Raw genomic sequence first — 26,402 nt, 5'->3', positions numbered from 1 at the left:
CAAGAGATATAAAGAAGCAGCACTCCTTATTTGGTTTTTAAGGTCCAAACAAACAATTTATTCCATAGGCAGCTGAGCATCAGATTTTTGCAACTTATCAGTCGGCATAAGCATGCCTTTACCAGTAGTGGGGGTCACACACATAATCACCCATCCTAGTAGTGTAGGGAGAAACACAGTCACAGTCGACGGATCCGTTTCGGCTCAATGGAGCCTTTCTCACAGACTGACCCAATATTAGTGATACTCGTGCAGTGTTAAATAGCCATCACCATTAACTTCAATCAGATCACAACAGCTGCTGTGCATCACAGTCCAGCCAATCATAGCCTATAGCCCAATCACGCCCATGCCCGGAACTCCATGTATGGAGTTAAACAATCATACACCCCTATCCCACTCACGTGGGTCTCACCTGCCACTACAGGACCCCGTGTTCACTCGTCCCACTGCGGCAGTATTAGCTCAGGTGCTGGAGACGGAGGTGGAACGCAGCGCTTCGCGCCGCGCTACCCGCGTCATCACTATGCACCAGGTCCAATCAGGGAAGCCGGCGCATCGCATCATCACCTGACGCGATCCCGGCCACTCCCCTGGACCAGCTCTGGAGCGCATCGCCATGTTGGAGAGGGCAGGGTACTCTGCGGGCAAGGTGTCAAGGGATGCGGACGCCATCTTGTGGAGGTCACTGAGAGACCTTTAGTAATCACATCTGAGGCATTGTCAACACTAGTTTAAGGCATTTAGCGGCGGGGGCAAGTTACCAGATAGGCTTGCTGTTAATAGCACATCAGTGGAGTGAACATAACACGACAAATGACAACATATAATATATACAGTATTTACAATGGGGAAGGTTTCATGAGAATATCACTTGGTCCTAAATTAGGTTTCATAAGAATATCACTTGATCCTGAATAGGTGACATATGGCCCGATGAGGTCGGACAATAACTGAGCGGGGGATTACTAGCATGTCATGGAGTCACAGATAAGCGGAAATAGGATATTCTTCATTGAGTCCAGATGGTGATAAGGTATCCAGTTTCCGAATCCACTGGCATTCCCTCTGTAGCAACATTTTATGTCTATCACCTCCTCTTCTGAGAGGAGGTATATGGTCAACCAGCATATACTTGAAGTCCCTTATCGAATGTCCGGCCTCTACAAAGTGCCTTGCTACCGGAGGTGTATTAATATCAACCCCATTCAGGGCCTTCTTGATCGACGATCTGTGCATCGCTATTCTCTCCTTCGCCATTCTGATGGTTTTACCCACGTACAATTTGTTACACGAACAAAGGGTGACGTAGATGACGAATTTGGATTCACAATTCAGGCGATGATAGATCGGAAATGCCTGTCCGGAGATCGGATGGGTGAAATGTGTGCCCGTGACTAGGAAGCTGCAGTTGGCACATTTTGTACATTTGTAGGTACCATTCCTAGAAGTCAGCCATCCACTTGATGTCTTAATGGGGCTGATGTCAGAGTAGGAGACCCTCTGTTTCAGATTACTACTCCTTTTGTAGCTGAACAGTGGAGCACTGGCACAATCTGGGCCCAGCACTGGGTCAGTGCTCATGATGTGCCAGTGTCTCTGCACAGACGATTTCAGGAGTCCCGAATTAGTGGAGTAGGTGGTAGGAAATACTATTCTGTCACTACTAGAATCTTTATTTGACGGTTTCAGTAGGTCCTCGCGAAGAGAGGTCCATGAAGCAGTACAGAAATGTAAAACCATAAAACGCGAGGACCTACTGAAACCGTCAAATAAAGATTCTAGTAGTGACAGAATAGTATTTCCTACCACCTACTCCACTAATTCGGGACTCCTGAAATCGTCTGTGCAGAGACACTGGCACATCATGAGCACTGACCCAGTGCTGGGCCCAGATTGTGCCAGTGCTCCACTGTTCAGCTACAAAAGGAGTAGTAATCTGAAACAGAGGGTCTCCTACTCTGACATCAGCCCCATTAAGACATCAAGTGGATGGCTGACTTCTAGGAATGGTACCTACAAATGTACAAAATGTGCCAACTGCAGCTTCCTAGTCACGGGCACACATTTCACCCATCCGATCTCCGGACAGGCATTTCCGATCTATCATCGCCTGAATTGTGAATCCAAATTCGCCATCTACGTCACCCTTTGTTCGTGTAACAAATTGTACGTGGGTAAAACCATCAGAATGGCGAAGGAGAGAATAGCGATGCACAGATCGTCGATCAAGAAGGCCCTGAATGGGGTTGATATTAATACACCTCCGGTAGCAAGGCACTTTGTAGAGGACGGAAATTCGATAAGGGACTTCAAGTATATGCTGGTTGACCATATACCTCCTCTCAGAAGAGGAGGTGATAGACATAAAATGTTGCTACAGAGGGAATGCCAGTGGATTCGGAAACTGGATACCTTATCACCATCTGGACTCAATGAAGAATATCCTATTTCCGCTTATCTGTGACTCCATGACATGCTAGTAATCCCCCGCTCAGTTATTGTCCGACCTCATCGGGCCATATGTCACCTATTCAGGATCAAGTGATATTCTTATGAAACCTAATTTAGGACCAAGTGATATTCTCATGAAACCTTCCCCATTGTAAATACTGTATATATTATATGTTGTCATTTGTCGTGTTATGTTCACTCCACTGATGTGCTATTAACAGCAAGCCTATCTGGTAACTTGCCCCCGCCGCTAAATGCCTTAAACTAGTGTTGACAATGCCTCAGATGTGATTACTAAAGGTCTCTCAGTGACCTCCACAAGATGGCGTCCGCATCCCTTGACACCTTGCCCGCAGAGTACCCTGCCCTCTCCAACATGGCGATGCGCTCCAGAGCTGGTCCAGGGGAGTGGCCGGGATCGCGTCAGGTGATGATGCGATGCGCCGGCTTCCCTGATTGGACCTGGTGCATAGTGATGACGCGGGTAGCGCGGCGCGAAGCGCTGCGTTCCACCTCCGTCTCCAGCACCTGAGCTAATACCGCCGCAGTGGGACGAGTGAGCCCGGGGTCCTGTAGTGGCAGGTGAGACCCACGTGAGTGGGATAGGGGTGTATGATTGTTTAACTCCATACATGGAGTTCCGGGCATGGGCGTGATTGGGCTATAGGCTATGATTGGCTGGACTGTGATGCACAGCAGCTGTTGTGATCTGATTGAAGTTAATGGTGATGGCTATTTAACACTGCACGAGTATCACTAATATTGGGTCAGTCTGTGAGAAAGGCTCCATTGAGCCGAAACGGATCCGTCGACTGTGACTGTGTTTCTCCCTACACTACTAGGATGGGTGATTATGTGTGTGACCCCCACTACTGGTAAAGGCATGCTTATGCCGACTGATAAGTTGCAAAAATCTGATGCTCAGCTGCCTATGGAATAAATTGTTTGTTTGGACCTTAAAAACCAAATAAGGAGTGCTGCTTCTTTATATCTCTTGATATACCGTTTTCTATATATATATATATATATATATCATAACTGACTATTACATCTCAGGTGATTCTGCTGTTCTGTTTAGTAGTACAAATCTATATATAATTGGATGTATTCTAGAATTACATTGGTAAAAGACATGTCGTGCAATGAAAAAAAAAAAGGCAGGGATTTTGTAAGGGCTGTTGGAAGTCCGGGCTCTGTGCATATGGCTTCAAAATATCCATGTGTGGAATAGTTTGTCAACATTCACAATGTTGCCATTCATTAGATCAACATTAGAATGTAATTTTACTCAATCCTGCAGCAGCATAAAATTATATTTAACAATTTTAATTTAGAGGTTTACTGTAGCTGTGTAATTCTCCTTAAAATCAATTTGAATATATAGGGACTGGTATGTAGTATCAATCAAGTATCAAGTGACAATGATGGAGAGGTTTATTAAATTATTGCTGTAGAAGAGCTGCTATTTTACGAAAATGTACAAGTTTGTCATGTGCCACATTGGAACCTGTGTTGAAGCCACCAACAACTGGCTGGAGGCTAATACTCTGAATTCCATGGGGATCATGCGGTGCCCATTATTGGATAGGGAGGCAAAAGTGGATTAAGGTTTGGGGGGATTTAGGGCTAGATGTATTAAGCTTTATTATAAATACAGTACTTGAAAAAATGAATTATAAAGGGCAATACCAATACTGCCATATGCAGATCTGACTTCAAAGTCATTTTTTCCTTTTTTACAACACGGGCATAATACAGAGGTGGAGAGTGATTATCTGGGCTCAGTTCCAAGAACTGGGAATTGAAAGGCACTCTGCAGGAACCTAAGCACACTAGCACAAATTAAAGCATTACGGGTCTCCATCTTTCCAGTATAAAAATTACCCTTAGTTTATTTTTGCCAGTGAAAACTCCATTTGTGCACTGTGCTTTGCAATATAAACCATTATAAAACGAATGTATAGATACTGTATCACAAATCCCCCGAAGACCTGTTGGTTTGGTACAATCAATTGCCAAGATTATAAATAACTATAGGTGAGCAGTGAAATGGCCTAATTGGTTGCTCAAGTAGCTCTCATCTTCCATTAGGCTTCTTTTCTACAAAGTTTAAGGTTCAGTCTATTCAGTGTAATATACGGTCTTGTCATAGAAGAACTGTGAAGTCGATGTACTGCAATTGAAAGAGAAAATGTATTATTTTGAAGGGTATATGTGGGTCATTAATATAATAAGGGCCAGGACCATTATTTCTTTACCAAATTCATCAAAATAGCCTCATAAGGGTCTTTCCAGCGAGTTATAAATTCTGCTATTTTTTTCATGTCTATCTTTTACAGTACGACAAAGAAGAATTTATTAAACGCACTTTGGTCATATTACATTTTCACTGATTTAGCTCAAGGGAGCGCATCGGCTGTGCCAATACACAGCGGAAATAGATGAGCACTTATTTGTAAGATTTACAGTAGTCTACAGTATATGTGTCTGCCATTTTGCGAGTCATTGTCAATTTACAGTTTCCTGAATAACGTTTCTGTCACATACCGTAAGTTGCACAAATATGTGCAATTTTCTTATATCAAATAAAATTGAACGAATCCAGAGTAATTTAAAGATTTGTAAATATTACATAAGATCAATTGAGAAATTAAACATTTCAGCAGCAATATTATATTTTATTTAGCTCACATGACTTGCACGAATGGCTTACATGAGTGTAGTTATTGTATATTTTGGGAATGCCCTATATTATGGTTGGACAAGTCCCAGGAGCCAGTGGTATTAGGGATTTTAAATGCAAAATCTTTCTCTAATGGGCAAAACCATGTGCAATGCAGGTGGGGAAAATGTAACATGTGCAGAGAGATTAAGATTTGGTTCTCAAAAAGGGGTGGAGCTACAAGGTTTCATAATTTTGGCGGCATGTCCAGTGCTACCCTAGTGACTGGGCAGTCCCTAGCTACCTACCTGCACTGAAGAGACACTGTACACAGCATCTCTTCAACGATCACTGGCTGCTTTGAAAAACAGAGCAGTGGTGATCTTCGGCTCCCCCAATTGCCTACCCGCCCATGGACATTGCCACCCGTGGGAGGCACAGCAGGACAGTCTCCAAATAGCTGGACTGTCCCGCAGTAATCTGGACAGTTGGGTTGTATGCAACTGTCTGTTTAACTGTCTATTAAAATAAAAGAACCAGGGACCCCTAGATTAAATGGATCTTGTCCACTTTATCATGAATGAGGAGGTAATATATTCCATCAAGGCTGAATAACAAATCCTGTTATGTAAGGCTGGAATTAGGGATCACTGTCCAGCAGATGAGAAAGAATATAATCCATGGGCAGGAAACAAGCTAAATTAAGTGGATTATTATTTTAGCTAATTATACAGTACAATGAGGAAATATAACAAGCATAATTAGTTACAACTAGGGAATAGCCAGACAGTCTAAAGTTAGTCAGGAGTTCAGAGCAGACAGTTATATATCTGATAGTAAAAACCAAGGCAGGTCATTAGTGAGACAATACTAGGAGCTGGGGAGTGCCCTCATACCCTGTCAAAGTATTTCATCATTTGGCGTTAGATTGGTGCCCTTACTTAGTTTGCTAGAGGGCCCACACATTTTTGGTTAAGCTCCACAAGGAGTCAAATGAAAAGATAATAGGACAGACATAAAACAGGAAGGGATATCACACCGGTCAGACATATGATGAATAAGGATGGTAGTATATCTGTCACTCAAACTACTATTGGAGAATTGAGTTGAACAGAGAGCTTTTTCGGACACATTTAGAGCTGGACATGCACATCATTTTGTGACAAATATGGATGAGGAGGGTTCTTGTTATTGTATTACATTAAAAAAATGACTTTCATTTATTAAACCACTGTTTTTTTGTAAAATGTATGATAATTAATCATTAGTGGGTGTCCAGCTGAGTTGCACCTGGGAGTTCTGATATTTTTACCTTAAAATACAGGTTTTTCTCTAGTTTTTACACTGCCCAGGGGTTTTATAGTTTTAATATTAATTTATAATGAGAATGAACATGTTTTAACACAGGCCTTCTAATTGACATTGTGGCCTTATTTCCAGAACAATGGCCACCACATTATTTTCCCGGAGACAAGCCAGGGTGTACTCCCTTCTGTTGCTGGATAGAAAGAAGGGGATCCCACCAGACAGTGCACATGAGACAAGTCCTCTCTTATGCTGTGTACACACTGCTGCAATTAGGCATGAAATCGCTGGCAAAATGGTCGCTCAGCGACCATATTGCCAGTGATTTAATGTGCAGCCAGCGCTTCATGGTCGCTGGTCGCAGGAGCTTGCTCCTCCGATTCTGCCTAAAAATTGCTGGTCGCTGGTGCACAAAGCACTGTGCACCAGAGACCAGCGATATCTAGCCTACAGCACAGAAGCTGCTGCGCAAATCTCCCCCCCACTGTGCCAGCACCCACACCTCCTGCGCGCCCCACAGAAGCACTAGCCAGTAAGTGCATAGGCTGTCTTTAGAGGGCATTGGTGTTGGGCATCATGATTATGTTCATGCTGCCCATCGATGGTGATTTGCACCATCGGTGGGCAGCATGAGCATTACCATGCTGCCCCACACCAATAGTATGTGACAACCAAAAAAATGAAGGGGGCATTGGTGTCGGGCAGCATGATTATGTTCATGCTGCCCATCGATGGTGATTTGCACCATCGGTGGGCAGCATGAGCATTACCATGCTGTCCCACACCAATAGTATGTGACATGAAAAAAAATGAAGGGGGCATTGGTGTCCGGCAGCATGATTATGTTCATGCTGCCCATCGATGGTGATTTGCACCATCGGTGGGCAGCATGAGCATTACCATGCTGCCCCACACCAATAGTATGTGGGCTCAATATAAATGAAGGGGGCATTGGTGTCGGGGTGGCAGGGGCCGCACGGCCGTCTTGTGCCCCCACACCCCTGGCAGGAGCGGGGCACTAGCGGCTGCTGCCGCTAGATTATCCTGCCCCTACAAAGATGACCCCTGCTACATCTGTATATACACCATATACACGTTTATTCCCTTCCAGAAGGATTTCCCACAACCCATGTCAATCATAAATGAATTTAAATAGAGGGTAAAAAAAATCTAGTCAAAATTGCTAGCAATTTTCAGGGAAAATTGCTGGTCCCTCTGAAAAACTGGACACTGAGCAATATATTGCTGAGAAATATATTGCTGAGATATATTGCAAGTACACTGAGCAATATATTACTCAGCAATATATTGCAAGCAATATATTGCTAGCAATATATCTCCCCCGTGTGTACACAGCATTAGTATACCCCGGTGGAAGGACAGAATTATAGATATATAATTATATAAATATTATATAAATAGATATTCATTTTATAAACTGTGAAAAAAATGTGTTTCTATCTTGCTTACATTAACAAATTAGATTGTGTATTGCAATGCAAGTGTAAATTAACCATAGAGAAAAAACAAATACATTTAAGTGCTGTAGTTCATCAAATCTATGAATTTACTTTCTACAGTATAGCTGTCAATTTCTAAATGACTGATGTGCACTAGAGCATTTTTCTACTATCTGATCATTAAATAATTTTTATTTTTTTATTTTTTTTGCAAAAGAGCTTTAAACTGCAAAAAAATGAAAGGAAATCTAAATAAAAAAAAATCTATGTGCTGGTAAATTTACAAAGCAACATATTTTTCCTACTTAATTTGATACATAAATTTTCATTTACCTTCAAAGCGAACATTGAATCCAGGGGCTGTTTTGGACTCATCTGTAGAGAATTCAATCCTTATGCAAGACCCTTCACTAATCAGACCTTCAAACGGCACAGTCTCTGTCTTGGCAGAGTCAAAGAGAATCTTTCCATTACTATACACTGCCAACCTAAAGGATTTAAAATGAAAACATTAGCCTTTTGAGTCTTGTAATGGACATAAAAGTCCTTCTTTTAGGGTAAATGTTCTTTCTCTCTTTGCAAATAGCAATTCACAGAACACATTGTAATTACATGTATTATGCATTGACTTCTAAAAAACCTAAATTAACCTCAAATAGAAAGTTTCAACAATATAAAACTGAAAAAACCCCTTCAGATGTGAGGCTTTGAAAACCATACAAGCGGCTCAAGAATAATGATAACAGTGTAAATGAAATGGAGGATAATATAAGGAAAATAAGAACATGGGGGCACAGAGAAGGATATTACATATGTTCCTGCAAATAGAAGCTGTAAAGCAAATAATGATATTATAATGAAATATTAGCAATCTAAGGGCCTTATTCATGTTCAGTAGCAGATTCTTCTACTGTTATTGTTAGCATGCTGGGGGCCGTTCAGCACAAGTCAAGGTGTTCCCATATGTTAAGAGTTGCCCAATGATGCAACTGAAATCTAATTGCAGTTTCATCACAGGAAGCGCCGCAATCTTAGTGATTGCAGTGATTAGGGTTGACCCCTACCTGCACAACCTGGCTGTGATGGTAGACGCACCACCACCATTTTTACCATCACAGCGGCTGCATGTGACATTGCACAGCCACCCAAACTCCCAGAAAGATCTGCATCGCCTTGCTGCTGTCAGAGTGGGATCACATCATTCTGCTCATGTGCAATATGGTTTCTGCTAATGTGCAGAAGTGCAAAATTGCAAGTATGCAATTTTCACACTTCTGCATCCTTTACTGAATAAGGGCTTAAGTTGGATGGCAGAACCATGGGACAAAGAGAAAACCTGCTTATTATGGCAGTAGCACTGTCAGACCAGACATGACCTACAGAGAGACAGTCACACATTAGATACAGCTCAGTAAACGATTGATAACTTCTGAGCAACATAGGAGGAACAACATCAATAGTTGGTCAAGATGCTGTAGATAATGACTTAGGGCTGTCCATTTTTAAAGACACAAAATAGTGCTATAGTGCACAGTAATATTTGGAAAAAAACATAGAAAATCACAGATTTGTTTAAAAAAAGGATTATAAAAGAACATAAAACAAAGACTATGGGGTACATTCAATGCCGATCAGACGAGCTATGACGGCGAGCAGTGCTTTCTTGCTCTCTTGCTCTCCGTCACAGCCCGCTCTCAATATTCAAATGACCCCCTGCACTTGCCGTTTCCACCTTGCTATTTCTAAAAAAGCGAGGTGGAAATGGCGGGCGTGTGTGCATCAAATTGGTGAGGCTCGCTCCTATATGCAGCAGGCTCGCTGCATTAGTCCCAAACCTCACCGTTTGGGGGAATCCTCACTGTCTTCTGACGGCGAGGATTCCCCTGGAACATAGAATATGGCGAGCGGCCGGCAAGGGGGTTAAATGGCGAGGATGGCTTGTTTTCGGTGATCCTCGCCGAAAACAAGCCGTCCTCGCCATAAAAACCCCCTCACCAGCAGCATTGAATGCATGCCTATGGGTACTGGACATAGATCTTATTACTGTATGCATAAAGGTACAAGAGAACTGATCCAGTCTCATATCCGTACATGACCTCTTATTTGAAATTGTATCTTGATTAAAGATCTAGATGCTTATATAACAAAGAAGATGAATAGATTAGCTACATTTGGGGATAGTAATCAAATACAGTATAATAATCACTAGGCAGGAAATAGCCAACTCCAATTTCAACTATTTAATTTATTTACATATTTCTCTTTGTTTTATTATTCATAGTTTCAGAAGAGCTATGCAGTACTAGTGACTTCTTCTAAAACAACAGTACAAGGGATTGCAGCAATTAAAACAGTCAATCAAAATTGTAAAATGCAAATTGAAGCAGGTAGTTGGGAATATATTTATGTATGCAGCATAACAAGGCACATGAAGTAAATGAAGGCGGGGGGGGGGGGGGAATGAAGCTTGGGTGCAAATGTAACCTGAAAAAGATAACATTACAGTATAATCACTAAAAAAGACGAGGGGGGGGGGGGGGGCGGCTACAGGACATCTAGCAGCAATTAGGATTTGGGCTGCCAATTTATTCTCATATGTGACTAAGGACTCAAAGAGAAAGGACCACGGGTAAACAGTTATGGAGGAATTGAATATAGAACCCAAAAGGTTATGTATGTTCTATAGTGTTTATAGAGAGCAGGCCTCTTGGTAGCATTTGCATAATGGACAAGATCGATAACACATCTGGTGTTGACTTGGGCCTGTTTCCCCAGAATAAAACCAAAATGGTATCTATGTATAAGCTGAGGGAAGACTGTATTGAGGTGGGAGACAACATTTTGGAATAGAACTTGACATATTTATTTAAGAGGGAAATAGGGTGGTAGTGTGCACTATTGGCGGTGGCATTACCTTCCTTATGATTAACACTTAGGGTGAGATTTAATAGGATGAGAGATTCAGAAAGTGAGAGATTTGGGAAGGTTTTTTAAAGCGGCAATCATTTACACTGCAACATTAGTTTGACTTTGCAGTGTAAATGATTGCCACTTTAAAAAAACAGCAGATTTCTTCCCAAATCTCTCACTTTCTGAATCTCTCATCCTATTAAATCTCACCCTTATTTTGGCTTCCAGAGTCCTTTCAGAGAAGGGGTTACCATGTAAAATGCTATTAAAAAGAGAGGACAAATGGGGGACAAGGACGTTCTGGTATAATTTATAATAGGAGGTTCGAAAGTCGTCAGGTCCCAGAGCTTTATGAGAGTTCATTTGTTTAAAGGCAGGGAAGATCTCATCTTCTGTCATTTCAGCAGTGTCTCTAAAGTTGTGGGGGAGAGAAACTGCTGAATCAGTGATGAAGAATTACGCTTATATCACTTATATCTTATATTACACTTTATATTTTACAATGTTTTGAGGTTTTAGATTTTGTATATATAGAAAGCATTATTATTTTTATAGTGGTTTTAGAAAATTATAAATAAAATGTATAAGGATTGCTATAAGAGGCGTGGATGATAAATGTGTTCTCTTTTTTTGGATGTAGGGTTATGATACAGAAAGGTATATATCATACTTTAGGAATAATAGAGAATGCTGATGATGCAATGAAAGTGAAATGATTATCTGGAGGAGAATGTAAAGGATGATACTGGGAGGCACATTCAGCATAAAGGCACACATGCACATGATGGGGGAAGTGAAGAATGATGATACGATGGGATAGAACGGTATAATGTGTCAGATGCTGGCATGAGGAGAATGATATTGGGGGAGGAAAAGATAAGGAAGAATGTAGGGAATAACTAGAAACATATAGACATCAGAAAGAAAAATAATATTTACAGCATGTAATGATGTATTTGAAAATCATTTGAAAACAAACCTCTAAATTAAGTATATTCTTAATTTTATTAACAAAAATAAAGGTCAAAAAGTAAAAATATTATAGTAGGCAGATCATTTTTGGCAATTTTGACTTCATATCACATTACCAATACCCCCAGTTTTATATATATATAACTGTGACAGAGCAGGCAAAAAAAGATCTTTTCTGGCTGCGCTCGCGACACTATTTAAAATCAACTCCACGCCGACGTGGATAGTGGGGGTATGAAAAGGTCGGAGGACGCATACCGCCACCCCTCGCAGGCTCGCTGCGCTCGCCACGCTTCGGGTTTGCGTTGATAGTGGGGGTGGCTTGGGGGGGAAATTTAACATTGTAAGCACCCATCAGCCCTGCAGCCCATAGGTAAAAACCGCCACTGCACGTAGGGCATGGAGCTGCTGAGGGATATGGACAGTGAGCTGCTGGAGTGACAAACAGATGTGTTTAAGCAGCACAACTATGGACAGTATGTGTATAAGGGGCAGTATTGTGTGATTTAATATGAATCAAGGGCACTACATGCGGTGTAATGTGTATATGATTATATGATTGTGCTACTGTGTGTTGTCATTTTAATTGGTGTTAATATTATTATTCCTTGTGGGACCATTAATCCCTTTATGGGAGGTAGGGCACAAATTCCTGGTCTAGGCTGTCCCTAATGGGGAGGCTGTCCCTAATGGGGGGGGGTCGGTGTTAGGGGAAAGGGGTTCCACTTCCTCTCCAGGACTTCTTTAAGCCCTGTGCACTAAGCTTGAAAAGTGATACATTGGAAGGTGATAAAATGCCAGCCATTCAGCTCCTGTCATGTCACAGGCTGGGTTTCAAAGATGGAGCTGATTGGTTATTGGCTTATCGCTCTCCACTTTATCACTTTCTAAAGACTTAGTACCTCTCACCCCCTATGACAGCCTCTCCTGTTCCCCTGAGCCTGCTGCTAGCTGACACCAACTTAAACTTGAAACTACACATTCAATTCAGACAGTCGGTTCCTTGTTTATTGCCTCCTTCTTTGGCAAAATTGAGTCTGTTTCTCACTTGTGTAATTCTGGAAACCCTTATCAATTCTCTCATTTGAGCTAATTCAGAGTTGAGAGCAAATCAGAAAAATCAAGTAACTTCGCGCCTTGGCAAACCCATGTTGCAATATAGGTGAAGCAGATAGAAAACGTGCATAGAGATTTAGGTATTCAAGGGGTGCCTTTAAATTAAAATCTAAATTGTTGTGTAAAAATAAAGCTCGTCCAGCATGTGTGGGCTACTTGCAAAAGCAAACAGTTTGCATACTGCATGTAAATATAATGCATGTATTTGCTCCTCTTGTATTGTAACAAATACAACATCCTGATATCTAGCCTTCGACTCATTGTCCTACTACAATTCGCAGCAAGACTCATATTGCCACCTTCTGCTACACATCCTCTGCACCACCCTGCAAATAAACACGTTGAATTCCTGCTTCCTGAAAAATTAAGTTTAAGGGGATATTTAACCAGTGCCAATATTTCCGAAAGTCGGAAATATCATCACTCTTGGTCGTTAATAGGTCGCGTTTTTCATTTGACCTATTCAATCTATCGACTGTCGTAAATTTTATGACCATTGTATAGTCCGCGGATCGGTGAAAATGACCGCGGATCAGTGAAAATAGGCTCAAATTTTACAATTTAGCGTCTGTTTTTGACAAACTAAAATCTGATGTAGATACGAATTTTAAAAAAGTTGTCTCATTGGTGAAAATGGCGCTCAATTGTTGAATTCGCAGCCAGTGCCACACTGAAAAGGTGAATTACGATATTTCCTCCTGGCGGAAATATCAACACACATTAATACGCCCCTAAGATTCTTATACTCCCTCTATTCACACTTGTCTGACTTCATTACATTGTGCAATTCTCTTTGTTGTCTTTGATCTCCTTTTGCTTTACGCTTCTCCTACTCACTGGTAACCACCTATCACTCCTGCCTAATACACGTTTACTCTGCTGCTCCCAATTGCTGAAGATCCTAGCCCACCATATCAGGTTATCACTAGACCTCAATCTTTCCAGTGTTTTCTCAAAACCCATCTCTTCACTACAGCCTTTCCTACTTCTTCCTGATGATACTGCTTTTGCATATTCTACCAGGTATAATGGACTGTATTTGGCATTCTGATGGATGGGATCCAAGTGGTCAGCATACCGGAGCCAGAATTCCAACATCTGAGAGAATGCTGGAATCCACACAACCGGAATCCTGAAGTATGTATGCCAGGGTGGGTTAGGGTTAGTCTGCAGGCTGAGGGTTAGGTTGCAGGGGGAGGTTTAGGGTAGGCTACGGGGCAGGGTTCGGGTTAGGCAACAGGGCAGGGTTATGGGGGCAGATGTATTAAGCCTTAACAAGAGATAAATGCAAAGGTGATAAGGAGAGATAAACGTCCAGCCAATCAGCTCCTTACTGACTTTTTTCAAACACAGCCTGTAACATGGCAGTTAGCAGGTGATTGGCTGGACGTTTATCTCTCCTTATCACCCTTGGATTTATCTCTTGTTAAAGCTTAATACATCGGCCCCATGGTTAGGTTGTGGAAGGGAAGCGTTAGGGTGAGGGTTATTCTTAGTTTAGTGACCCGTTTGCAATTTTAGGTAGTTGGGATGCCAGGGTCAATATGACCTCTGACATGTTGACTGCTGGTATCCTGTACCCAATCCCTACCACTACAATATCAACTATCAGTACTACTATCTCCTAATGCAGTTGCATTACCCTCCTTAGCTATGTGTAGCTGCAGAGTTTTGTGGCACATTACAAATGAATGACAATTCTGGAGTTGGGCATAGTATAGATATAATCCTTACCTGTCTTTTTCTGTCAAAATAAACTTTTCAAAATGCAAGTGCAGTTTCTGTCCTCCCGGAGCATCGATTGTCCACGCACAGAACAGATTGTTGCTGTAGTTGCTGGGGAAGTTTGGGGACAACACTCTTCCAACTGTGGCATTCTGAACTCTCCCTCCACATGGAGCTAAAGGCACAACAACAGCAGATTTGAACTTAAATTACAATAAAGGTGATTTGTATCCAAACCTAATAGAAAGACCGTGAATCTGTATGCAATTGTATCAGATGAACCCCATGTGTACAAACTTGCACTTCTACAGGTCTTTACGGATTCTGACTATCTCTTTTGTACTTTGGATGCACTTTTGCTTGTAATTACCTAATTATTTCTGCTTCATAATCCTTTTCAGCTTCCTGCTTAGTTGGAAAAACTGTACAATTTAAAAGCTCATGTTCAAGCCAGCTGTGCTTTATTCAATTAAAAGCTCTGCAAAATGCTTCTTAGCTTAAGTGTCTGTACACCGGCTGAAGGGGGTGTATATATGAAGGGGCCTACACACGTGAAGATGTGCTGAGCCTTCTGAGGGATGCTAGATCCCTTACAACTGCATTTGTTTGTTCTTATCTGCACAGGATATAAAGACTGTTAAGGAAATCTGTTCTGTCTCCATTTTACAATGTTTTTACAATGTCACCATTAGACCAATATCTTCAAACTATTACAAATGTGTTTGGAATCAGACTTATCCGGCGCTTGGGATCTTGATTACACCAGGATCTCTCCGGTGACCATTTGCATATAAATGAGAAAAAGTGTGCAATAGTGAAGTACGTTTTAAATCACTCTCAATTTAATACATTTCTCATAAAAACATGATTAGTAAAACACACATAAAAAATCTCAATACATAAAACAAATTAAAAGCACTGTTTTAAAGTGCATGAGTGGAATCCAGAATTAAGAAAGTACTGAGAATTACCGGGTGGAGTGGGAACTGATACACGGAACAGTCCCAAATCAGCTTAATAGTGCAGTCCTATGGAGTAAATCTGCTGGGCTCCAGGTCCTGTCACAAATTCCCGGGTGTCAGTCACTTTCTTCAGTCCATATGCATATAAATATAACACCAACGCGTTTCTTCCTCTAAGCGGAGGACTTTTTCAAGGTGTACTTGTCATGGGCATACAGTCTGTTTAAATACCTAATCCTTCCCGCGCCCCGCCGGACTCTAATTAGCAGATGACTACAAGTCCCATAGTCCTTTGCGGGGACGCGGGCTTCCTGTTGCCGCCTGATGACGGCATCCAGGGTAACCGCGGCAACCTCAGACTCACAGACGCAGCCGGGGTCTGGTGCCGCTACGTCATTTCCGCTCCGTCACTTCCGTATTGAGCGCAACTCATGGAGTGGAAGAAATGAACTTCATATACCAGCAGCCTCTGCGCACGCTGCCGTCCTCCATCTTTGTAGTCCATGGTTGCTAGGCACTGTAGCGTTATGTGCCTCATAGAAGCCTTGCGGAATAGATCTATATATGAATAGATGCAGAATTAATACCAATATCTGGACTCAATATATAAAACCAACATATATAAAAAGACACAGCATATAAAATCAACATGTGGTACACATATGTGATCCCACATATAATGAGTGATTTTTTCATATCTATTAAAATTTTAAAAAGATTAAAGAAACCATTTAATTTCAAAATCAGAGTTTAAACCTCCAGGCAATAATGTGTTGAGGTCATAAATCATCTGCATTTCGGCTCGTGCTAGCTGTTTTGCTAGCCCCTTTTGTCGCCAGTTCTCTTTAATTTGTTTAAGTCCACAAAAGGTTAGAATATCCTTTGTGTTGCAGTTATGGTGCACCCTAAAGTGCTCTGATAGTGCATGAGTTTTAAAGCCATTTCTTATGTTCCTGAGGTGTTCCCCAATTCGCACCTTCAGTGGCCTTGATGTTCTGCCTATATACCATAGGTTACACTTGCACTGTATTGCATAAACCACACTGCTACTATTGCATGTAACGAAATTATCTATTTTTACAGTTTTTCGGTGATTACCGAAATATCTATCAATGAAAAAACTGTAAAAATAGATAATTTCGTTACATGCAATAGTAGCAGTGTGGTTTATGCAATACAGTGCAAGTGTAACCTATGGTATATAGGCAGAACATCAAGGCCACTGAAGGTGCGAATTGGGGAACACCTCAGGAACATAAGAAATGGCTTTAAAACTCATGCACTATCAGAGCACTTTAGGGTGCACCATAACTGCAACACAAAGGATATTCTAACCTTTTGTGGACTTAAACAAATTAAAGAGAACTGGCGACAAAAGGGGCTAGCAAAACAGCTAGCACGAGCCGAAATGCAGATGATTTATGACCTCAACACATTATTGCCTGGAGGTTTAAACTCTGATTTTGAAATTAAATGGTTTCTTTAATCTTTTTAAAATTTTAATAGATATGAAAAAATCACTCATTATATGTGGGATCACATATGTGTACCACATGTTGATTTTATATGCTGTGTCTTTTTATATATGTTGGTTTTATATATTGAGTCCAGATATTGGTATTAATTCTGCATCTATTCATATATAGATCTATTCCGCAAGGCTTCTATGAGGCACATAACGCTACAGTGCCTAGCAACCATGGACTACAAAGATGGAGGACGGCAGCGTGCGCAGAGGCTGCTGGTATATGAAGTTCATTTCTTCCACTCCATGAGTTGCGCTCAATACGGAAGTGACGGAGCGGAAATGACGTAGCGGCACCAGACCCCGGCTGCGTCTGTGAGTCTGAGGTTGCCGCGGTTACCCTGGATGCCGTCATCAGGCGGCAACAGGAAGCCCGCGTCCCCGCAAAGGACTATGGGACTTGTAGTCATCTGCTAATTAGAGTCCGGCGGGGCGCGGGAAGGATTAGGTATTTAAACAGACTGTATGCCCATGACAAGTACACCTTGAAAAAGTCCTCCGCTTAGAGGAAGAAACGCGTTGGTGTTATATTTATATGCATATGGACTGAAGAAAGTGACTGACACCCGGGAATTTGTGACAGGACCTGGAGCCCAGCAGATTTACTCCATAGGACTGCACTATTAAGCTGATTTGGGACTGTTCCGTGTATCAGTTCCCACTCCACCCGGTAATTCTCAGTACTTTCTTAATTTTGGATTCCACTCATGCACTTTAAAACAGTGCTTTTGTTTTGTTTTATGTATTGAGATTTTTTATGTGTGTTTTACTAATCATGTTTTTATGAGAAATGTATTAAATTGAGAGTGATTTAAAACGTACTTCACTATTGCACACTTTTTCTCATTTATATGCAAATGGTCACCGGTGAGATCCTGGTGTAATCAAGATCCCAAGCGCCGGATAAGTCTGATTCCAATTTCTTTTGTGGTGTTGGTGAAGGTTTAGAGGGACCTTAGTGTGGAATAATAGGCTAACTGGCTGCTGGATGCGCGATATACCCATCTATTAACCCATCCAAATATTACAAATGTGTGTATATTAAGATTGTACACAATTGCATTGATCCAGAGTACAGCAAAATAGACAAGCCAGGTTCAGTCTCACCGGGTGATATAGTCTTTACACAAGGTTTACTGAATCAACCCATAACACCCTCCACACATGATAGCTACAGATACCACTTCTTGTAAGGAATCTAATTGATTGTTAAATTAAGTGAGATTGCCATCACCACTTGGAGTCATCAGCAAATATATTCGCTTGTAATAGCAGGTAAAGTAAAATTTCCATATTCTGCAGTGGCTGAAAGGACACAAACTTCACAGAACCTGGGAGTTTTTGGGAGAACGTGGGGCTTCTTACTGGGTGATTGAAAACTGGATAGCCTGATTAAAAAAAATAGGTCAAAGTTTTGAAAGATCACGAAAAACGGTTTATCGTGGCTAAAAAGATATCTCAAAGATCGGCACCACATCAGTTTTCTGCTAATATTGCCATCTAGTTATAATAATCTATAAATATAAGAACATGGGTGGCTGTCACCTGGTATCAGACAAGTAACATTTATTGGTGTGCGTTATCTACTACTTTACAATCTAATGGCAGATATTCAATTTCCTGCTTTGCCTATGCAATTTAAACAAATCTTTATTCAAAGTTTCTCCTGTTCATTTATTTTCACTAGTTTCTTAGTCAATATTAATTGTTTTATATTTCTTGCTGATTAAAAGATTGAAACATGTTTTGGTATTACATTTATTATGGTTGTTATGATTTTCAGCTTCAATACTTGGAACCTGATTTCCTTGAACATTTTGTCACATACTGTACTTTATATTCTCATAATGAGTTTTCATTCCCATCTAGTTACAGAAATGTAACCTGTCACCCATTACTTTCCCTTTCAATGGTTCCATACAATATGTGCTTGCAACAGTATATAAAGTATTCTTGTTTAGTTTTCACTGGGTTCCTATGCTTTTGTTTAGTACACTCTATCATTCTCTATACTAAAGGGTTTATGTGACCTGCATCACCTTCTAAAATGTATCGTTTTTGAAAGTTCAGTCAAATGATGGCTTCATATTGTGATTTATAATCCCTAAATGGCCCTTCACCTGCATGTTAGGTACTGTATAATATGTTTTCTGTACAGCAGCTCTGAAATGAAGGATTATTACACCTAAAGAAGATTATCACACATTCAGTAAAACAGATGGTTTTGGGAAGCAATAAAGGGATTATAAAACAGAAACTGCAATAATGATTAGCCTGACTAGATTTATCTGACTTTTTTGTAGAACCACAAAGAAATAAAACAAAAATATAATTGTACTTTTATATCTTCATGTTTACATTTGATGGACAGGAACAAAAAGTAGGGTCAGGGGAAGGAGATTTATCAAGCTGTAATTTGTCAAAAAAACAAAGATGGATACAGTATATAACCTGCATTTACACAAACTGCAAACCTGCCTATAAAAGAGGCTTTTGTGATAGTGAGGAAAATCCTGTAGCTCTCCTTTCTCTCTCTGAGGGGTAGATTTATGAATGGTCGATCAGGGGAATCTGCACTATCCCCATGCGCTAAAGCAGGGGATAGCGCTTCCCCTGATCAAAGACACCCTCCGAGCGGGTGTCTATCGTGCAGCGGTGTGGGGCAGGAGGCATAGCGCAGCTATGATATTTCGTACTCTGCTCCTGCCTCCTGCCTAATTTCTGAACGGTCAGCATCGTTGACCATTCCGCTGCCTGCAGCTATCGACTTCGACAGCTGCAGGCGGAGATGCCCTATGCCCACAGCAGGGACAGTGCTGTCCCTGCTGCTGGCTCTGAGCTGTGCTGGGGATCTTGCGAGAGTAGCGAGATCCCGCGCATGCGCAGTCAGCCGGCCGGGGGGGAGACGTCGCCAGAGGGGGGAGTTAGCGCTCCCCCGCTTCGGCAGGCAAGATGTTGATACATCTTGTCGGTGTCCCGTCGTGCTTCGACTTGCTAATGAGGCGAAGCAGGAACTGTTATAGCGGCGCGTTAAGCACCGCTATAATAAATCTACCCCTAAGTGCTAAAAACTGGTCCCAATTCTCTGGGGTTGTAGCCAAACAAATATTGGACCATACCACCAAGACAATGCTAAGTAGCTTTGACCCCATCTGGTACCATTAGCTGCTAGATACCAGGGTAAAAAATGGTCAAATGGTAAAATGACTCTGGCCTTTCCAAAATGGCTACTGGCTGGGTATTTAACTTTGCCATTCTTCTATTAATGTGTTGTAGCCAATTAGATGTAGTATGTAGGTTTTCATATAATAAGCATGCAGTCTAGTTTTTTCCCTCCATTTTACCCTAGAGCAGGCATGTCCAACCTGCGGCCCTCCAGCTGTTGTGAAACTACACATCCCAGCATGCCTTTCCATAGTATTGCTATTAGGGAATGCTAAAACTATTGTAAGGCATGCTGGGATGTGTAGTTTCACAACAGCTAGAGGGCCGCAAGTTGGACATGCCTGCCCTAGAGAATGACAGTAAATCACGGGCCAACTGTAATAGGACATGAGAATCAGAAAGTGAGACGTTTTGAGAAAGTTTTCCCATTTTTAAAAGCACCAATCAATTACATAGCAAAATCAACCTGATTTTTCAATGTAATTGATTGCCGCTTTAAAAAAAATGGGAAAACTCTCCCAAAATGTCTCACTTTCTGATTTTCACATTCTATTACATTTGGCCCGTGATTTACTGTCATTCTCTCACTTTCTGATTATCACATCCTATTACATTTGGCCCCACGTTCTTTGACTTAAATTGCATATGATTTAAGGACATAAAATTGCAACTCACCAGCGATTTCAGTTTTAGGGCCAGATTCTCTAAGCTTCAAAAGTGTTAAAATGAAGAGTGATAAACAGCCAGCCAATCAGCTCCTGTCTGACATTTTTCAAACACAGTCTGTGACATGGAAGTTAGAAGCTGATTGGCTGGCTGATTATCACTCTTTATTTTAACACTTTTGAAGCTTAGAGAATCTGGCCGTTAAGCTTCAAACCTGCTAGATAATTAATTGACCCATTTACCAGCCATATCACCAGAAATGTGCAACAATCTTTGTGGTGTTATGTTTGTTTGAAATGGTCTTTTATTAATTTATTAATGAAAGGATTCTGTCATTTGTGGTTTAGATATACTCCAACATACCTATGCAGGCAGGCTCTTTATCACTCCATCGGGGTTTAGAAGAATTGATGCATGTAAGGTTTCTGGATCCCTCCAACTCATACCCCATATAACAGTGAAAATGGGCTGTCCCTCCAGCGTGAAGATCCACAACATTCACTTCACCGTTATCTGGCCTTCGGGGAAAACTGCAGCTCAGCATGAAAACTAACATAAAACAAATACATATTTATTTCAGAGATACTGAAACATCAGCTCAAGAATAAATTAGAGATGTAGGTTGAAATCATCATATACCATATGCAGCTAAAAATAAGCTCTTTGTAAAGTTGATAAAATAGCATTCTTTATAGTGAGTGCTGGTTAATGTAATATGACACCGGCATACAAAGTATGTAATTCCACTGTAAGACTGAAATAATATATAAATAAATAAAAAGTTTAAGTAGGTTAGAAAAAGTAAATTACATTTCCCAAATATAGTTAACAAATTGTACTCTCCTCAGCACTAGAATCCCTCCAGATATGGACTCTATGGATTATTTATTTGGCAGCAATCTATTTACAAGAGCAAAAAGGTAAGACATTTCCCTTAAGGCGCTCTAATTTACACCAACCCGAAAAGATGCTATAACCACAGAGAGAGCAGCCCTAATTTCTAGCATGAAGACTCTGTACAGGAACAGTGCTGAGCGTTACTAATGCAGCCCATACACTCAGTGGCGGAATCAGGGGGGGGCACCCGGGCACGTGCCCCCCCTGTCATTTCATTTAGTAGCTGAGGACCAGGGTTTTCCAACGAGCCCAGCCCCATGTCTCTAGCCCCCCGGGAACCGGAGATATCGCCTGGCAAAGCTGTAACGTTTTTCCCCATAGGATAATATGGGACCCGTCAATTCCGACCCCCACCTGGTTTAGACGGCTGCCAGTTCCCACCCTAGCATCACAGAAGCTTATGAGCTCATTCAATTCCAAATTGCTGGGCCTTCAATATGATACCAGGCTGGTCCACATCGGTCAATCGGTTCCAGAGATATTGTGTGTAAACCGATTTTTTTATTTTTGAAATGTAATTTCATGGCTGTTCATGTTCTTTGAGGGCAGATTACTCTGGAACCAAATGTTCCAGTTTCACTGGGCCAAAATCATTCTAAGCCCACTCAAAAGTTCTTCAATATGATACTTGTGTTATGTAAATGGGTCAGTTGGTTCCAAAGATATAGCCGGTTAAATGAGAAAACTGGTTAAAGGGGGAGAGGGGTGGTTTTCTCTCCCTCTCACACCAGAAAATGCAGGGACTAGGCTGGTGTAAAAGGGGCCAACCTGGGAATGCATTTTCTGGTGTGAAAGACATATTTCAAATAGCCGGGACCTGCAGTGCTCTGAATACAGCCAGGCTCTGCCACTGTCAGTGGCTATCTCTTCTGCCCAGCTGCGGCTGTCCCCCATTTACCCCGAGCATGTATTCCCCCATGGCAATAAGCATGTAATCCCACATGGCAACGAGCATGGAACCTCTGGCAATGAGCATGGAACCCTTGGCAATGGGCATGTAGATAAGCAACACTTATGTAGCATAATTTTTAATAGGCATTATGGTGTTTGGCATAATACTTAATGGACATAATGGCGTGTAACTTAACGTGTAATGGATATTATGGTGTAAATGTTTAATGCGCGCCTTTGGTGGACAATGTCCCTGTTTATGAAGCGTATTGTGAATTTTGGCTTAATCTGTGTGGCATTATGTGAATTTTGGCTCAATCCGTGTGGCATTATGTGAATTTTGGCTCAATCCATGTGGCATTATGTGAATTTTGGCTCAATCCGTGTGGCATTATGTGAATTTGGTCTTAATCCGTGTGGCATTATGTGAATTTTGGCTCAATCCGTGTGTTATTATTTAAATTTTGGCTCAATCCATGTGGCATTATGTGAATTTTGGCTCATTCCATTTGGCATCATGTGTAAGGGGCAAGTATAATGGAGTCTAGTATTTTGATGCATAATGTGTAGAAGTTGTATATGGTGTTGTACACTACACTCAAGGACACATCCCCTTTTCCGGAGCGCGCCTTCGGCGCATGCACAACTACATCCTTCACTTTTGTCACCATGGTGGGCCTGCGTACTTTAAATGCCAGGGCCTATTTTTAATCCCATTCCCTTTCTCTCTGCCGCTCTCTTAGCATGTACACTGGCACCACTAACACCGCCCCTCCCCCACCTAAACCTTCTTTTATCATGGTGCCCCCCCTGTTATTTTATCCTGGATCTGCCCCTGCATACACTTGTGAGGTATAGCGCACAATCATGCAATTTCGATAAATGGCATGGATTGCACACCAATGGCATGTGTCACCCAATGCATGGGCATGTTGGTCGAATCTTACATCTCAAGATATTATGTGCTATGCAGAATATTTATCGCATTGCATGTGCGATTGCTTATGGTTTTTAAACACGTTATTTATTGCAATGCGATGTGCAATCTGTCAGTTTATATACCCCCATCTCTTACTCCATCACACGATTTCAGGTCGCAAGGGGCATGCAATCTATTGCACAATTGTATGAAAATCGTATGCAAAAAAAGCACTTGAGATGCGATTTATCGCACGGGATGCTTCAACGGCAATCACAGCACAATATCGCATCGCAAACCATCGCAAAAGAGTATGGGCACCATTAATAAGATTCAAATGGTTTCAAACAACATACGGCTGATTTCTAAGGTTAGAATTTTAAAATGTTAAACTAAATGCTACAGTATACGTTCATGAATCATCCACATACAAATAATATGGCTGGAAAACATATGCCTGATACAAGGAAAAAAGTTTTATGGAGATAAGTCTGTAGCAGACAAATTTTATTTTGCAGTCACATAGCTTTATGCAAATACAGTTGTCAAAAGTGTGAGTGTGGCTCGTTAGGTCCACACATGAAAAAGGTCAATATGGCCAAAATGTCGACACAGCAAAAGGTTGCGGTGTAAAAGGTCATAATGGAAAAAGGTCACCATAAGGTTTTTCAAAATTTTCTGGATGTCTATGTTGACATAGGCGATATGGACACCGTGTTAGTGTACTACGTCACTTTGCATGACTCCCTACACTTGCCAGGATTTGGTCACAGTGCCCCGCACACTATTTAATTCTCCTTCTATGCCCCCATGGATACTAAATTAAGTATAAAGTACACCAAAGTACACCAATGTGATGCCATGGGGTGGTTCTACTGGGCTGGCCTGGGGGGTCCTGCGCCCTGGACTTGGCTCAGAGTAGGGTTAGGGACTTGTCCGATAGAGGTTACCTGGACGCGGTGGACAAGCCCATAATAATGGCCATCATTATGCTAAGAAACTCTGAAATGCAATACAGCAATGATATTAATAGGTTTAGCATTCTATTTAGTGTGCACCTGCAATCTCCTCCTCCTGCATGCTGCACCACATGTCTCAGCAGGTAGCACCTCACATGTCCAGGGTGTGCAGTCTAGGGCCCCTCCGCCTATGTGCTATATACTGTGTATGTATACACACTGGAAGGAATTAGAGACGCCTTCCTCCTTTACTAGCACCCCTCCCACCTGTCCCAGATTGTTTTTAATTAACTTGGATATATATACAGGGCTATTTTTCAGCAGGCTCCAGCAGGAACTGAGGCCCTTATTCTAGTTCACTCTTTCTGACAAAATATTTCTTAGATGGACAAAACCATGTGCACTGCAGGTAAGGCAGGTGTAAAACCCCACCCAAATCTAATTCTCTCTGCACAAGTAACACCTGCCTCACCTGCAGTGCACATGGTTTTGTCCATCTAAGAAATATTTTGTCAGAAAGAGTGAACTAGAATAAGGGCCTCAGTTCCTGCTGGAGCCTGCTGAAAAACAGCCCTGTGTATATATATATAGTGGGACTGTGGGACTGTGTTTGGGGCGCAGGGCTCTTTGGGCTGCTGCAGCGGGGCTGTTCCATGGCATCATATCGTACACTGTCCATCACCCCTTTAGTTTGTTTAGTATATATGTAGCACCCTTCACATTTATTATTACCTCTTACTTATGTAAGTCTTATCACATATAATTTCCCTTATATCCCTTTACTATCACTTTAATTTCACACCAATGTGATGCCGTGGGGTGGATCCTTTTATTGGGGGTATCCCCAATCTCCTAGGTACCCCATTCAGGGATGACCAGCCAGGTGAGAATGGTACGACCAGAGGAAATAAACTTATATAAAAAGTGTCCCCAGGCTGTGTCAATACACTGCTGGGTGTTGGAGTCCGGTGCTGGTTCCAAAATATGGGGAGCGCCTACTCTTTCTGTCCCCCTGTATTTTTGAAACTAGGATTGGTCCAAGAGCCTAGTGCGGTTGCTGAGTGTTGCTGAGTGCAGCATCCTATCTTTTCTCAGGTTGGAATCTCTGTGCTATCTTGCTCTGGCTATCTGGTTCTACCTTCTGCACAAGAGTGTGTCAGTGCTGTCATTGTGGCCCGATCAGGTGGTCCTGTTGACAGAGGGGGGCGAGGTATAGTGTCTCCTATGTTTCCCCCTGCCCTTAATTCAGCACTGGTTCCGTCCATCATCAGTGGAATTTTTTTTAACAATAGATGGCTTAAGAGTATTACAGGAAAGTACTGATAACACTAAACTACAGGGGCATACAAACAGGGGCGATTTCTGTTAATCCGGTCAGATCGCTTAAAAATGGATCATGAATCACTCCGTGTATATGCCACCCGGCAATGGCAATGCACCGTCCTGCAGAGAAAGACTTTTCTGCTAAGATCTCAGTGTTTTGCCTATTAGCATAGGCAAAAAGGCTTTTTGGCACGGATCGCTCAGTACACATTGCAGGTGCATTGTGGGTGTGCAGCGATGTGTGCTCAGCACCGGCTCCCCTGTCGCATCATGTGTACGTGTGATTTGAGTGGCATGGGTGGTGAAAAATTAGTAACACAATATACATAGGACTATTTATTATTATTATTATTTTTACTAATACTATTAATAATATTATTAAATATATTTTGAAGGACCATTAAGTATAGAAGACTTGGCATTTTAGTTTACTTTCTTTTCTATCCTGGACAGTATATTTTTACTATAATAAGGGAGGTTTCTGCAAAACC

General features: G+C 41.6%; 1 protein-coding gene across 3 annotated transcripts in view; it reads right to left on the bottom strand.

The window, feature by feature from the left end:
* SEZ6L (seizure related 6 homolog like) overlaps window positions 1–26,402 on the bottom strand; it is a 351,778-nt gene that overhangs the window by 72,754 nt on the left and 252,622 nt on the right. For all 3 annotated transcript variants that reach the window (XM_083146527.1, XM_083146544.1, XM_083146535.1), the window contains 3 exons: window positions 21,286–21,471; window positions 14,614–14,779; window positions 8,215–8,369 (listed from right to left, as the gene is read on the bottom strand). In XM_083146527.1, the coding sequence (XP_083002653.1) occupies window positions 8,215–8,369; window positions 14,614–14,779; window positions 21,286–21,471 (507 nt within the window). The remainder of the gene's footprint in view (window positions 1–8,214; window positions 8,370–14,613; window positions 14,780–21,285; window positions 21,472–26,402) is intronic.

Source organism: Crinia signifera, chromosome 1 (genome assembly GCF_055691185.1).
Source record: "Crinia signifera chromosome 1, ASM5569118v1, whole genome shotgun sequence".
Lineage (NCBI taxonomy): Eukaryota > Metazoa > Chordata > Amphibia > Anura > Myobatrachidae > Crinia > Crinia signifera.
Note: the sequence above shows the minus strand (reverse complement) of the source record. Positions and strands in the feature narration are given on the sequence as shown.